The 15,963-nt window shown below is 46.1% G+C and overlaps 1 protein-coding gene across 1 annotated transcript; it reads right to left on the bottom strand.

The window, feature by feature from the left end:
- Nucleotides 1-8,956: 8,956 nt before the first annotated feature.
- LOC8027004 (multidrug resistance-associated protein 1-like) lies at nt 8,957-13,373 on the bottom strand. The gene has a single exon (XM_040215177.3). The coding sequence runs from the start codon at nt 13,304-13,306 to the stop codon at nt 8,957-8,959; it is 4,350 nt and encodes a 1,449-aa protein (XP_040071111.1). The 5' UTR covers nt 13,307-13,373.
- Between the last annotated feature and the right edge of the window lie 2,590 nt (nt 13,374-15,963).

Below are 15,963 nucleotides of genomic sequence, written 5' to 3'. Positions count from 1 at the left end.
GAAACGCACAATTCCTTCATCACATGCGAAGTAAGTTTAGACATTTTCATTATTCTAGACTATTTATATATAGCATGACTAAAACATTTGTAGGCAACAAGACTGCCATGATTTTGTGGCGGTCTTGGTGGCTAGCCGGCTAAGCTGGACGCCGTTCAATACTAAAAACAAGTCCATATATTGATGCCTGTTTGGGAAGTGCAGTCATTATGCGAGTAAATCCAGCGAGTGTTATTGTCTGCTTGCTGTGCCTATCGGGAGATGGCGCCACAAACATAACCCTTGGTTAACTCTATTGCCTGCATCGGTCCGACATTCGGCAGTAAAACATCTTTAGTGAATGTTCAAACTTGTTACATGTAGCGGCTAATTTTTCAGGCCTGTTTTATGGTGAATTCCACTGGTAGATCCGGAGCGCTTTCCAAAATCCGCGACGGAGGCAAAATTCTGCTCCGTGGGACCCGCTCCGAATCGACGAGTGGAAGATAAACTTGCGTTTTTGGAGCGACCTCCCCCACACCCCTCCCCACCGCTTCCCCCTCCGCCGTTCAAAATGGCCACTGCTCGAACTTGACAAGCCCACCAATGCCTCAGCCGACTGATCTTTCCAACGACCAGTGACGACTGTCACTGCTTAGCTGCAGAAATAACATGCGACACAGGCCGGGCGAAATGTAGTGTAAAAAGGTAAACATTCATTGGTTGCAGAATAAAGAGGCCTGTCCTGTCGTCCGTGTTTCTTTATTGTCCTCGTTTGTTCGCGCTTTTTAACCTTTTATTCAGTAATGGACCAACTAGCCCAAACCCAAGTTTTAATACTAACCTTGCGCTTGCCTCCGGCTTTTCTGTCGTTCTTCCTCTCACGATCACAGATGTCAGCGCTTACGATTTCGCACGCTCCACAGTCCCGGCTTTGCATCCCTGATCTACACGAAGTAGAAGCGTTCGAGCCGTCACAATCCCGCGTAAACAACCGACGCACCCGCACAGATCCAAGTTCCAGCTCGACGGCCAGACCGGCCCGCCGACTTGCGCCGACCTCTCCAACCTCGCCGCCTAGCGCACTGCCGATTTAGACGGAAATCACGTGGGCCGCTCTGTCAACTTCCGGAGAGATCTGTGAATTCCCGCAGAGCAAGTTCGGCGGGGTTTGGGGCGCTCCGTGGAGCGGGCGCTGCCAGAGATCTACGAGCGGAAGATGACCAACTCGAGCCAGATCTGCGAGCGGAATATGCGCGCTCCAAATGGAGCGCTTTTGGAGCGCTCGAAATCTGCGAGCGGAATTCAGCATTAGATCAAGCCTCACTGATCTAATGACCCGTGATATATTCTTTTAGCCACTTACAAGGGATGTCAGCTGTCATTTCTGAATAGAACCTCTTGGTTGTTTTCAGTGGTAGCTGCCAATTCAGTAAGAAACAACTTTTTCTGGTCTACTCACAAGCTAAATCTCGCAGTAAAATTTTTTTAAAGTTCCTAGTGGGTTTGACTACATTGATGCTTTGTTCAGTTGTTGGTTGAAGGTGGACAATAAATGAAGCTTAAATTAAGTGTGTTTCTACATATAGAGCATAGCATCATTTTCAGCAAAATCATAAATATTTCACAGGTGCTGGTTGCCTTTGTGGCAGCGGCGATCAGTTAGTACGAAGAGGGCGTGCCAAACGCCAGCCAGCACGTGCGAAATGGAATACATTGGTCTTTACTTGACGTTGCTGATCCTCTGCTGAAAGCAGCTGCTGCAATCGCGTGCCTTCTGAGAGCGTCATTCCTTCTAGGATGGAAGCTTTAAGTGCTTCATACAGTGTGGCCGAAGACAGATTCTAAAGAATGCCGTAAACTTTGAACGCTACCTCATTCGGAAGGGCAGCAACCAGATGGCAGAAACACGTTGCCTTTGATGACATTTGAGACACTGAACCGAACCTCTACTTGTAAAAGCCAGACTTCAGGGTGCTGTGGCCAGAAGAGGGGTGGCACACAGCCTAGTAGTTGATACTCTTGGGGGGGAGGGGGGGGGGGGGGCTCAATGGTAAGATATGTTTCTTGTGTGATCTGTCCGTAGTTTGGGTCAGCACTGTAGCTGACAACGGAGAAAATCAGCAAAACAATGGTGAAAACAAGAAAGACTGACTTTATATAATTTGTCTCGATTTTCAGTCTTTGTTTCAGACTTTGCCCCGCAGTCTATCCCATCGCAGTGTGCCCCACGACATCAACAGAGCGCTGCAGTGTGCTTTTTGAAAATCAGGCCTGTGAGGCAGAGGGCCCTCTGGAAGCTGTAGCACTTTGTTTTTGCCTGGCATGGGTTTTTGACCTTCAGCACTTCGTGAAGTGTCGTCGTAGATTTGTTTGTTTCGAGAGACTTGCAGGTCTGAAACACTCAAAGCTGGGCTGCATGGGCACAAGGCTGCTCACCACCCTGAGTTCGAAAAAAAAAAAAAAAAAAAAAAACGGTGTGGCTAGCGTTCCGTCCAGACGGAACGATAGTCGCCACTAGAGTTCCGTCTGGAACGCGGAGAGCTCGTGCCGTTTGGGGCACCCTTTTTGGACGGCGCGTATCACTGGGGAGCTTGTTAATAGACCCCTTTGCCTGCGTTCACGCCGTTTGGCGGCGACAGTATGCGGCTGCTAATTACAAACCTATTAACGCACTTAGCCCTCCGTACACGCCGCTTCGCGGCGTCCAGCCAGCAACCCAAACCCGCTATGCCCCATTACACCTCCGGAAAGGGAGTCTTTATACCATTAAGTTCAGCGAAGTTTCGTCAACAACATGAGTTCATCTTTTTCAGTGGTAATTGTAAAAAAGAAATGTAAATATCGACAAAAACAAAAAAAATCTAGAAAAAAAAAAGTAAACCCACGCGGCGGTTCGAACCCGGGCCCGCTGCGTGTAAAGCAGACACCTTTCCACTACGCTCCACCAGCACTTCAGAAACTAGCTTTCACCATTTGTTTTATACGAGACCCAACATGGACGGAACTTTAGTGGGGACTTCGTTCCGTCTGGACGGAACTCAAGACACTTCCCAAAAAAGAACTGAAGTTTTTTGTTGTTTTTTTTTTTGCTTTTTTTTTTTTTTTACACATGTTGCTAAACAAATTTTTCTGAGCTTGTCTAATGCATTGAAGGAATGCATTTTATTTTCTTGAGCACATCTATTCCTAAAAGTCAAAAACCCATGCCAGGTTTTTTTTTTTTTTTTGATAAATATAGGGTGATTCAAGTCGCCAGGCTCTATCTAAAATGGACCGTAAAAATCGACGCCTTCACGTAGCCATCGAGACTTTTTCGTCAAAGGTGTATTTCACGCGTCGTTTTTTTCTTGCATAATGGCAAAGCGTATCTCTCTTTCTATAAAAAAATGGAGCCAAAAAACTTGACAGGGTCCACGGCGGGCAACGAGGCAGACGACCAAGTCCAGTAGCGGGGTGTGCTTCGCGTTCGTATTGTAGATGGCGCAACCTCCTCATCGCGACGGCTCCTTGAAATGTACAATACATGCAAACAATAAAAGCAAAACTTAAAGTAAAAAGAAATATGTCTGCTCATCGTCGGCGGTTTTGCTGCCCACAGATTTCGTCCACTTTCTTCAGCTGAACGGCTGCACCTTCGGAAGCTGCTCCCGACGCCATCTAGCAATACGAACCCCAAACACGGTCCGCCATTGGACTTGGTCGTCTGCGTCGCCGCCGGCTGTAGACCCTGTCAGGTTTCTTCGCCCTATTTTTGACAGAGAGAGAGAGCTGCACTTTGTAATTTTACAAGAAAAAAAGGACCTGCGAAATGCACCTTTGACGAAAGGTTTAGAATGCTATGTGCGGGCATAGATTTTTACGGTCGATTTTAGATAGAGCCTGGTGACTTTGAGTCACCCTCTATACAGTCGTTTTTTTAGCACATATATTCCTCAAAGTCACAAACCCATGCCAGGTTTCTTTTTTTTAATTTATAAATATACTAGTCATTTTGCTGCCTCATATTTTATGATGGGAGCTTTTTTTTACTAAGGTGTTTGCTTTTCTACAGTCCTTTTCATTACACAAGGGAAAAAAGGACATTGGAAAGAGCTGTGTCTTGGTAGGTTCTTTTTTTGCCAAGTTTTGCTAGTCATGCTAAATTTTGCAATATGCTAGTCATGTTAAATTTTGGCAAGTGCTTCAGTGCCAAGATGGCAGTATTTTCTTTTGTATACTTGTGATGCGCAATTGTTTTTACTTTCAGTGTTTTATAGTTATCAAATAAATATATTTCCACAATAAAAGTGAATTTTTGTCTACAGATTCCTGGTCCAACATTTTTTTCGTAAAATGGTGATGTTGCTTGTTAAAGCGTGCCTGAAAGTTCGAGCATATCCAGTCTTTGCAGGCATCACTACCATTTAGATTAGGGTTGGACATGATGCTGCTTGTTTGGCAACACAGGGCTTGCTTTTCACAAATAAAGGTACGAGACTTTTCAGATGAACTGCAATATTTCCACCTTTTAGCTGTGCATTGGAGTGAAAGGTCTGCAGTATTGAATACCTTTCTGTTCTGAAAAGACGCTTTGTGAAACTTTTCAGACGAGATACCAAGTTGCACAATCTACCTTTTCCGAATAGGAAGCTGTTCAGTGCTGCAAACCTTTCACTCCTATTCACAGCTGAAGGGCATCACTACTAGTAAATTCGTCTCTAAAAGTGTCAAAATTCGCACACAAAGGGACGAAAGTTAGTCCCTCATTACTGCGAAATTCGTCTGTCTCTAAAAGGGTCAAAATTGATCCTCAAAAGGACGAAATTTAGTCCCTCATTACTGTAAAATTGATCCCCAAAGGGACGAGAGTTACTCCCTCGTCACTATAAATATCATCCCTTTAAGTGGTAAAATTAATCCCCAAAGGGACAAAATTAATACCCAAAGGGACACAATTAATACCCAAAGGGACAAACTTTAGTCCCCAATCACCCTCAAGGGATCAAAGGTACTCCCCCAATTATGGACGCGACGGCGCTCAAGAGACCATAATTAATCCCCTGAGAAGATAAACTTAGTCCCTGATGCCCTGCTGTAGGGATCAAAATCACTCCTTTTAACGGTTCAAAATTTCGACCTGAAGGGATCAATGGAAAGGGACTAAAAAAAAGGAAGGGACTAAACCGGGGTTTTGCCGTTTTCAGGGGATCACTCTCAGTGACATCGATTTAGTCCCCAAAAACGACGAAGTACTACTTTTTTTTCTTTTTTTTTTTCAGAGTTTACTTTCTCGAATAGTTCAGGTTGATATGCTTTACTATTGTTTCGTCCCGCAACCAGATATGGAGCCCGCGTGACTGAGAACAACAGGAAACAGAAAACGTCTGTACGTACGCTAAATTCGCACTATCTTTATATATGGCAGTCCTGTTTTTGAATCCGACTTTGCCGCTGACCGCCAACATTTGTCGCATAAACACGGAGAGGCAGAGTAAATATTACTCGTGCTTAATACATTATTTGAATCGTGCAGTGATGTGATTGGCCTGAGCCGTTTTGGAGCACCTTCTGGAGCAGCCAAAACAGAGTTTTGGAGCAGCAAAACTGGCTTTTGGAGCAGCTAAAACAGTGTTTCGGAGCAGCAAATTTTTTTTTGAATTTTTTTCTAATCCAAGTTTTCAAAGTTCGAAGTCCGATTTTCAAGTTTTTCCACAGTTTCAGTTTCAAATAACGTTTTCACGACTCACTGGTTTTCACGAAATCAAGTTTAGAAAACTTAGGGTGTGATATCTAGATTCTGCGAAGTTGGTCAGGCAATTAAATGAGACGACGAGTGTCCCGGATGGTGCTGGAATATTTGGCAGTGCAGAATTGTGACCGCCAGCCCCCGGGGGGGGGGGGGGGGGGGTCTTTAATTTGCATCACGCAGTAGTGATTGCACGAACACACTGTTTTACGAGACTCTTCCAGTTCGAAACGGCCAGGGGCGAACAGGAGGTTGAGGCTCAGAAAAACCTAGAAGCGACCTGGCAAACTACCTCGCCACCCCTCTGCACGCTGGTAGTAATCCGATCCGGTTAAGTTTGTAATTGTCCTGGAGGTTTATTTTCTGGGACGGAGGAATCGCCTCGCAAAAAGCACAAAAGCCGACACAACTCGAGGTCGAGGAGCGTTCTACCATACAAGTGGCGTCGGAAGAGGAAAAACGGGGGGAAAGAGGGTAGCGGGGGGGGGGGGGGGGGGGGGAGGGGGGGGGGGAGGGGGGGCTTCAGCCTCCTTCTCCCCCTTGCAGGTATTTCGAATTGTTAAAGAAAACAATACGGGGAAAGAGGGCGTGGTCGAGCTTATTTTAATCTGAAATTATTTATGCATATGTATAGCTACTGTCGCTCTTCACTGCATAAAAGATCGCGTAGATGGTCATTGTTAGAAACTCGTTGTCAGAAGGCACTGCTCGTCACATGCTTAGTGGTTCGGAAGTTCAAAGCTGTCTTTTCGACCTAAACACCTGTGCCGATAGTAACAAAAAAAAATAAATAAATGCGGGAATAAAAAGCAGGAGAAAAAAAAATTATCAAGAATTCGTCGGAAGTGTTCTATTCTTGCATATTCAGAGGTTCAGAACTTCGAAACAAGTTTCTTTTACCAAAATGTGTACAGACTAAAAGAAACACGTCCCAGGAACGTGAAGCGAAAAAAAAAAAATTTTCTTTTAATGACGTGCTGAATTTGAACACTCTTAGAAATCTTCTCCCATGAGTTAATTTATTCCTTAACGTGAAACAACAATAAATATATTATTTCGTATTCTGCAGATGGCAATGATATGTACTGTCTGTGGTCTTAATTTAAATGCGATACCTCAAACAACTTCGACGAAAATAAATATCAAGTTTAGGTTATAATTGCATGCAGATACATGTTTGGACATTTCTTCGAAACTCACGTTGAATAACAATAATCACATCTTAAGACGGCACTTACCTAGGTAATACATAGATCATTCTTAAAAAAAGTATAACATATCTACCATAAATAGCTCTGGCTGCAGCGTGCTTCAAATCTGGCACAAACGATAATCGTCAAAAACCCGTCGTCCTTCCTCGCCCCTTCGGGGATTTATTTCTTTAAACCTAAGCATGCCAGAACATTGAAATAAACGACATTGTCTTTCGTAAGGAACGCAGCACCGCGTGTAAAAGTTCGAGAAAAAAAAAATTACGAATGTACCCCGCTACTTGAAATCAAATGAAACCGTCCGCCGGTCTTTCGAAGTTCGATGAACGTCGAACTTTTACCCTAAAAGTTCAAAGTTCGTCGAACTTCTGACTTTTCAGAATCCGAAAGTTCGAAACTTTTCGAATTATCTTGATAAATAAGTTCGAAATTTCGAAATCCATCGAATTTTTTGGTCAGTCAAGTTCGAAAGTTCGACAAGCATCGAACCTTGCAGCGCAATAAGTTCGAAAGTTCGAATTTTTTAGCGTAATAAGTTCGACGGTTTGAAAAACGTCAAACTTCTTAGCTTAACAAGTTCGAAAATTCGACCTCCGTCGAATTTTACGATATAGACAATTCGAAAAATCGAAATCTTTCGAACCGCTTGATTCGATCATCGAAACTTTGATTCGAAAAAAGTTCGCGGCATCCCTAGTACGTACGCTTTATTTTAAGAGCATACATACGTTTCTCGGGGAGTTGACGGGGGTAGGAACGTAGAGACGGGTCGACTCAAATACAGCAGCAACTTGGCAACTATGAAATAACGACAAAAAAAAAAAAAAAAAAAGATCACGACGATTTATTTTCCGTGCGCCCGGGGAACATCAATTTTACCTCCATTTCTCCTCCCTTTTTTCTTTCTTTTTCTTTTCTTTTTAGAGTGTGGGTTTCGGTACTTCTCCGAGTCCGTGTCGAGAAGCTCCCATTAAAACTCGAGTAGCCGGCTGCGATGATTCTTGCACGTCCGATCAGGCTTTCACCAATCAAGACCCATCTTGTGGCTGTGGTGTGCTTGAGTCTTGTGCACGAGCCCGGAGTGCGTGAAGGCATCTCCAAACACCCCATCGCAAACCCAGAACTTCGTCGCTTCTATGCCGAACCCTTCTCGAGCAGGACCATGCCTGTGTTACTGTCATGCCTTGGGTTAGTAAAGCTAGTGGCGCTTCGCGCGAAGCCTATCACAGTGTCTTGTCTCGATCTGTACGTAACAACGGCGTACGATTGTTTTTTTCTTTTATTACGGTAGCAAACGTCGATTCGTCTTTTGGACAACGGCGTCACGGCGTTATGTTGGAGTTTCGCGGCACAGTGGGGTGCCGAACAGGTTCGGTCCGTCCTCGCTGGCGTCTGCTCGTCGTCTCCCTCGTGTGGATGCGTTTGAGAGACGGACGAACCGCGGACATATCGTCACGTGATCAATCCGTCCGCGGATCAGTCCGTCGTATGAATCGGCCTTTATCTGATCAGGCATTATCACCTGCTGCGACGCCAGCGTAACGCTTCTATTTGGGCAAGCTGCTTGTTTCAGCTATTTTGCGGCAAGCTGTTTTCGTGAGTCGTGGCAGGGGTTTTGCCTTGAGAACCAAATGTTTAGAAGTCTAGAGGTTACAAGCGAAAACGTCTGGGCAAAGTATCTGTATTAAAATAAATGTTTGGTGTTTGGTCTTTGTAGTCGCAGTTCACGCATTCACACTAACCGCCCTCTGCTCATGACGGCGTCATTAAAATAATTACATCAAACGAATTTCTAGCTACAAAATCGAACAACAAACTTCGACCGTCCAAGTTATGCAAGTGCGTCCGCATTCACAAATTTTGCGGCAACCAACAAACCAAGTAAAACATTCAATTTATTCACAGATAGGGGAAATGTCCGAGGATGCAACAAATTACGATACCTAACAGTACCGAGAAGACATCAAACCAACCAGGTCTACTTGAATACTAAAACATTGCACATGTTCGAAATTCCCAAAAATACAGTCGCTCTCATTCACACTTCGACGCACTTAGATACAACGCCCGCTTCCCGAGCCATAGCATAGAACGATGACGTCGTGTCATCAAGGAGATCCGTCGGAGTACCCACTTCAACAACTTTCCCTTGATCCATCACAACAACACGGTCTGACGCCAGAACGGTGTTAAGACGATGAGCAACGGTCAGAACAGTACATTCGCTCATTACCTCTCTCAATGTCTGTTGAACGAGCAAGTCTGTCCGCATGTCCACCGATGCCGTAGCTTCGTCGAGAACAACGATCTTCGTTCTTCTCAACACAGCCCTTGCAAGACAGACCAGCTGCCTCTGTCCCATGCTAAGGTTTAGACCGCCTTCGGCAACTTCGGAGTCTAAACCAGCACCTTTCCTGAAGACATCCCCGAGGTGAGATCTGTCCAGTGCCCACCAGAGCTCTTCAGTATCATGCTGCCCGGCCGGGTCAAGGTTGAACCGTAGAGTGCCTTCAAATAGAAACGGATCCTGCGGTATGATGGTCATCCTGGAGCGGAGGTCGTGTAACTTTAAGGTTGCAATGTCCACGTCATCCACTATGATCTTTCCTGCTGCCGCCTCGATGATGCGAAAAAGGCTCAGGGTTATTGTGGATTTACCTGCACCCGTTCGACCTACAATCCCTATTTTCTCGCCGGGACTGACGTCGAGGTCAAGATTCCTTAGAGCAAGTTCCAAGCCTTCCCGGTACCGTGTAGAATAAGACTTGAAGGACACAGCACCCGACCCGGGCCAGCGCGGGTCCGGACTAATGTTCGACGACCAAGGGGCTTCGGGAGTAACATGTCTGTACTCATCTAAACGCTCGGCCGATACCAAAGTTGCTTCTAGTTGGGTCGAGTAAAATAGGAGGTACTTGAACGGGGATACAGCCTTCAGCATGTAGGAGACCAGAAGGCCTGCTATTCCAGGATCTATCTTGTTGCGGTTGGTGATGACGAGGATTAGCATCGAGAGCAGAAGCACTTCACTGCACACTTCCATCCAGACTTCTACCCAAAACTCAAGATGAAGGCAGTTCACAGTACAGTTCTGCAGGATGTCCGCTTTGCCGTCGTTGCTGCGAAGGAAGTTGCGCTGAACACCATAAGCCCTGATGCTGCTCAAGCCCGTCAGGGTTTCCGAAAAGTGTTGGTTGACAGGAGAACGCGCGACAGTCTCTAGTCTTTTCACCTGGCGAAATGGAACCACGTATATTTGACGCAAAACCAGCAAGCATACAACAACCGGAGTGACAATTAAGATGTAAATAGGAAGATTAATACATACCAATACAATCGATGATGCAAAAAGAAACAAAAAATCGAGAGTGGAATGCGCTGCCATTGGCAGCTTGAAATCTAGCTGTTCAACGTCCTTGCCGAAGCGGTTCAATAAGCGTCCGGAGGGAGTGGAATCAAAAAATGACAAAGGAGCTCTTATGACACTGTCGAGCATCAACTGGTGAAGCGTTGTGGAGGCTGAAAGTGCTGCTCTCCACAATGTTGCGATTGCGAAGAAAACAGCAACCGCCTGGCATACACAGAGAAAAACGTAAATCTGGATTCGGTAGGCATGCAAATTTGTCTCCTTCACTCCGCCTTGAAGCAGCGAATCGTTTGTCCATTCGGCCATCCAGATACCCATGTACAGACTGACTGCTTTGTACATGGCATAAAAGAAAATGGCCAGTAGCAGCAAAGGTCCGGCATATCGTACGTATGTTTGGTACACCTGAAGACTGATTGAACCCTCCTCTACCGCCTCTCTCTCCACAAGGGTCGTCCTAGCGTCCTCTTCTCTATGATTCGACTGGTCGTACGATTCTGTAGAGGTTTCCTCGTTTTCTGCCATTTTTCGAACCCTCTTAGAAAAGTTCTTCAGCAGCTTCGAAAGGACGCTTCTTTCTTGTTTAAGTTCTTCAAAGGTACCAGACTCCACAAGGGAGCCTTCCTGCATGACAACAATGTAATCTACATCTGCGAGCACCGAAAGGTTATGCGTGACCAAGACTCTTGTGGTTTCTCTGAGAATTCCTCGTGGTCCGATAAGGTTCTCAAATAGGGAAGCGCCAACATGAGAATCTACAGCGCTCAGCGGGTCATCAAACAAGTAAAGGTCTCTCTTTTGGTACGCTGCTCTTGCGAGGCTGACTCTCTGCTTCTGACCACCGCTTAAGTTTACCCCTCTTTCGCCGATTTCCGTCATATCTCCATCTGGAAGAATCTCCAAGTCTTTATCAAGACAACATGCCTTCAGAACTATATTGTACATTTCGGTATCGTAGGTACTTTTAAAGAGCACATTTTCTCTAATGGTCGTGTTCTGGATCCACGGACGCTGGGGAACGTACGCCACACTTTCTATGCAATCAATAGTTCCTGAGCAAACCTGAATGTCTCCAAACAATGCAGAAAGCAAAGACGACTTGCCGGAGCCCACGGGTCCAACGACTGCGATCAACTGACCTCTTTTGATGTTCAGGTTAATGTTTCTCAAGGACGGGGATCTGTGCTTCGACCAAGAAAACGTTGCATTTCTTACTGACACAGCATCATCCTCATTTAGTTCTCGACCCACTGAATAGTAGTCTACTTCAGAGGATAGAAGAAATTTTTTAATCCTCGTAATTGACACGCCAGTCTGAACCACATTTGAAATGAAGTCCGGTATGATAAACATAGAGAACTGCACCTGATTAAATAAGGTCAACGATACAAAAGCAGTCGTGGCGTCAAGGACATTATCAGAGCTTATCAGAACGTAGGTCACAAAGCTCACCAGGGCAACCATGGAAGACGAACATGAAAGAATGAAGAAATTGAGAGCGGTGAAGTAGGTATATTTTTTAAGGACGCCTATCTCCTCTAACCGCACGGATGTGCATTTATTAATAAAAACATTTTCCCAGGCAAACAGCTTAAGAACTTTAACGCCGCCCAACATCTCTGCCACCGTACTCAGCCTCTTGTCCTTCATCTTCATCTGACTCGTCTGGTACCTGTTTCCGATGCTAGCCGCCATAGCCACTAAGGGCATTATAACGAGCATGGCCGCAACACCCGCGAGGCAGGCCACACCAAGGTACAGCCACAGAATTACTAAAGCCATCATGATCAGCGGCACTCCAGTGGCCACGAAACCAAAGGTGTTACTAAGTTGGAAAATCCGATCGGCATCAACGGAAATCAAGTTGACAAGCTCACCTATTGTGTGGTCCTTCTGTGAATCGTTAGAAAGGCGAAGTGTCTTTCTATAAATTGCCGCCACCATGACAGACTTGACATTTAGCCCCGCGAATATCAATATCCTGTCCATGTGGATAGCAAGCAGGCCAGTTCCAAAGTTAGCGCTTACCATCCCGAGGGCGTAAGAAATTCCTTTCCAAGTAGGCTCATTTTTGGTCATGTAGTCTGTCAGACGATGCAAAAGGAGAGCTGGGATGATACTTAGCAGGGATCGTAGAGTAGCGAGAATGCACGATAGAGCAACAGGTTTCCAATAGATCTTCCACAATGACCAGAATATTGAAGGCGGAGGTCGAGAGGCACCACATGATCCGTCTTTTGGAACGTAGTCCGCTGACTGCAGTTCCTTCTTCCAACCCGCTCTCCACAGTCTGTAGTGTCGTCCAGTCTTCATGTGCGGTGGTATGCTGTAAATATCTTCAAGCTGAACAGGGCGCCGTGATCTCTTAAGTATGAAAGGTGTTAGCCACCAAAAGAGAAGAAAGGACAATGGCGGAGCACTGAGGTAAGGCCTTTTCGCGTCTTGTCTGGCGACCGTCCAACAGGATAGAAACAACTGCAACATAATCACCGGAGAAGTTGACGCCCACGCGGCAAATTCAAGAGTCGAAAAGCGAGGCAAATTGTCGTCTGACGTAAAAAGGTTTGTCACGTGGCGGAAGCACTCGGGGAGTTTGCAAAGAACGGTCACCAGCCAAAAGACAAACAGCAACAGTGAAGACCCAATTCCGTTCATTCGATCGTTCTCCTGAACTTTCCAGGCGATGGCGAAACTGAAGGTATATACAAGGTCTGCTATCACCAATGACCCGGATGATGTCCCAGCAACCAGTTTGTACACGAGCCAAAAGGCATAAGTGAGGGTCAACACAAGACTTGCGACGAATCTAGACAGGTTTAACGGAGTCCTGGAGAGTGGTTCGCGGTAACGGTGTTGCTTTTTCCGTCGTCGCACAAGCCACTGGACGAAGCCAGAAGTGACGAGAAGAATCGCTGGCGTGTAGACGAGGACTGTATTCTCGAAGCATGAGGTCAGCCGTGGGTATTCCGAGTTCCACGTGTAATCCCAGTCCCACAACACCGATGTGCAGAAAGGCGCCATCAGTCACTCGTGGTCTATTGTACAGGAGCCAAGGGCGACATTACGCTCTAAAGAAATCACAATTCACTTGCCCGAAACCAATCTCGAGGAATAAAATATGTGATAGCGACTCTGGCGGCACGAAAAATGATCACGCAAACTGTACGAAAAGATGAAACCGTTGGCGCCTAGCGTCGAAAGAAAACAACGAAAACGTAAGTAAAAATGAGCAACCGGGGCAATTTCCGGTGGACCATTTTATTTTCCAGCTGCAATCGAATATACGTTCTACAGCTACGTAACTGAAACGGCGTCGCGTCTGTGCACTGCGCTGTCTTCCAATCTAACCAACGTAGGACATCCATCATTTTCCCAACGTGCATTACAGCCCTTTGTATTGTTGTAATATTTATTATTTTCATTTTTACTGCCGTTTGTGGGGTCAAAGCAGGGGAGTAAGCATGTTGAAAGCGCACCCAAAAGTATAAATACAATCGAGAAATACAGCCACGTGTTTTGTGGTTTCGACTTTGCAGTTTTAAGCAGACGTTGGAAATCTTGAATTTAAGACATGTGTCGATCTTAACGAGAATAAAAAGTTTATTTTCCGGCGTCTGCGCGTAAACATACTAACGGAGCTTTTTGCATTACAGCTAAATACTTAGTGTTGTTGAAATGGAACGATGCCCAGCTGCCAATGTAGCTTCGTGTAAGAAGTAACTTAATTTACTTAATTCACTCCTATCCTAATCCCCCAGCGGAGACTATGATAGGAGTGAGTACAAGAAACAATAGACAATGAATAGACCTGCCGAACCCCCAAAAACCAAGTTCAACCTTTCCCTTTTTCAGACCACGCTTTTGCGGCAGCCCAGGTCGGGAAACCGTCTTCACGACAAAAAAAGGTCGGCGTGGTGGGGCGTGTGGGAGCTGAATGAGAGCCATCTCGAAGACGAGGAGCTTAAAACAAAAATAGCCACTATCATAGAGAATAAATTAAAGGGAGATTAGCGGATGCGGTACTATGGGAAGAATTCAAAGAAGAGGTGAAGGCGCAAGCATATCAATACAGTAAAATGAGGGCAGACAAAGCCAAAGAGGAAAAACCGCTACTCACAAAGAATGTATGCTTGCTCATAGAGGAAGAAAACTGGACGTCAGGCGTCTTCACACAAGACATACGAGACTGCAAAGGTCGCATTCTAGGTATCTTAGAAAGTACCGAGGTGCTATCATCCGTAGCAAAGCTACAACCTTTGAGAGAGAGGAAGAACCGGCGAAGAAATGTTCAAAACGAAGGAACAGCAGCACGCCTGTCGAAATAGGATAACAACCCCGCCGATAAGAGACTCTGTGCTCAGCGAGCAGGATGTCATCGAGGAGGCTTTTGTGAAAGCGTACACGGACCTTTTTTCGGAGAAGAGAGGTGCACAACTCCCTCGGCTGTTCGGAGAGCCGCTGCAAGGATTGTCTGACCCCATCAAACGACAGATCAACCGTCCGATTACCACGTCTGAAGTAGAAGAAGCTATAAAAAAACCTGGCACCACGTCAATCTCCCGGATTCGATGGACTGGGCAGCATTTTTTACAAGACCTTCTCGGCTCGACAGGGACCAATTCATTGCAACGTATATGAGGACACTTCCTCCATCCATGCGACAAGGGGTCACTGTGCTCATACCGAAAAGGAAGTCCGAGAAGACTCAAAGTGTTAATCAGATCAGGCCAATTAGCCTGCTGACCAGTGACTACAAGATATTCGCCAAGATTCTAGCAAACCGGCTAAAAATGGGCTTGGATGACTTAATCGGCAAGCATCAAACGTACGGCATTCCAGGAAGGACGATAGGAACGAACCTTCAGGCAATGCGAAGAGTGTGTGAGGCGGCGGAGGAGCTAGGGTGTCCTCTGGCGGTGCTGCAGGTGGATCTCAGCAAGAGTTTTGACAGAGTGTGCCACGCGTCTTTGTTCTGACTTTTGGAGCAGTGCGGGATCGGTGAATTTTGCGCTTTGTGCTATCGTGACGTCATTACCCGACTGCTCGTGAACGGAAACAGAACAGCTCCCATCCCTGTTTCCGGGTTAGTGCGACAGGGCTACCCAATGTCGCCCATTTTATTTGCATTGTAATTGGAACCTCTGTGCAGAGCGATAACAAACGATGCAGACATTCGGGGGCTCTCCTTGTCATCTAGCTTCATAAAGGTCCTGGCGTATGCGGGCGATGTGGCGGTGATATGCTCCCCAGGAACTCAAGTGCGAGCGGCAGTGCAGCGCATTGTGGACTTCTGCGGCGTATCCGGCGTGGAAATGAACTGCGCTAAGTTCGTGGGGGCCTGGCTTGGCCCTTGGGAATCCAAACCGGAGCTGTTTCTTGGTGTCACCTGGGGGCCCAGCATACCAAATTATTTGGGTGTTAGCCTGACGACTAATCAAGTGAATGCTGCGCGGGAGGGAGAGCATCTGCCGCGTTTATATTTCAAAGCGCTGGAATGGCGAGGCAGATATCTGTCTTTATTCATTCAACCGCGCTTCCGTTCGTAACAAGCGATACCTTCCTCGCCAAGTGAAAAAGCCAAAGTGCATCGTTTTTTTTGCGACATTCGTGTGGGACTCGCGAATCAAGCGCCTGCTGCGAAACAACCTTTTTTTTTTTTGTGCCAGGGAAAGGGTGGT

This window comes from Ixodes scapularis, unplaced genomic scaffold (assembly GCF_016920785.2).
Source record: "Ixodes scapularis isolate PalLabHiFi unplaced genomic scaffold, ASM1692078v2 PGA_scaffold2__306_contigs__length_199485367, whole genome shotgun sequence".
Lineage (NCBI taxonomy): Eukaryota > Metazoa > Arthropoda > Arachnida > Ixodida > Ixodidae > Ixodes > Ixodes scapularis.
The sequence above is the reverse complement of the archived record's forward strand: the minus strand, read 5'-3'. Positions and strand labels throughout refer to the sequence as shown.

What these genes read in the sequence shown, in the direction of transcription:
- LOC8027004 (XM_040215177.3), bottom strand. Translation starts at nt 13,306, where the DNA reads ATGGCGCCTTTCTGCACATCGGTGTTGTGGGACTGGGATTACACGTGG.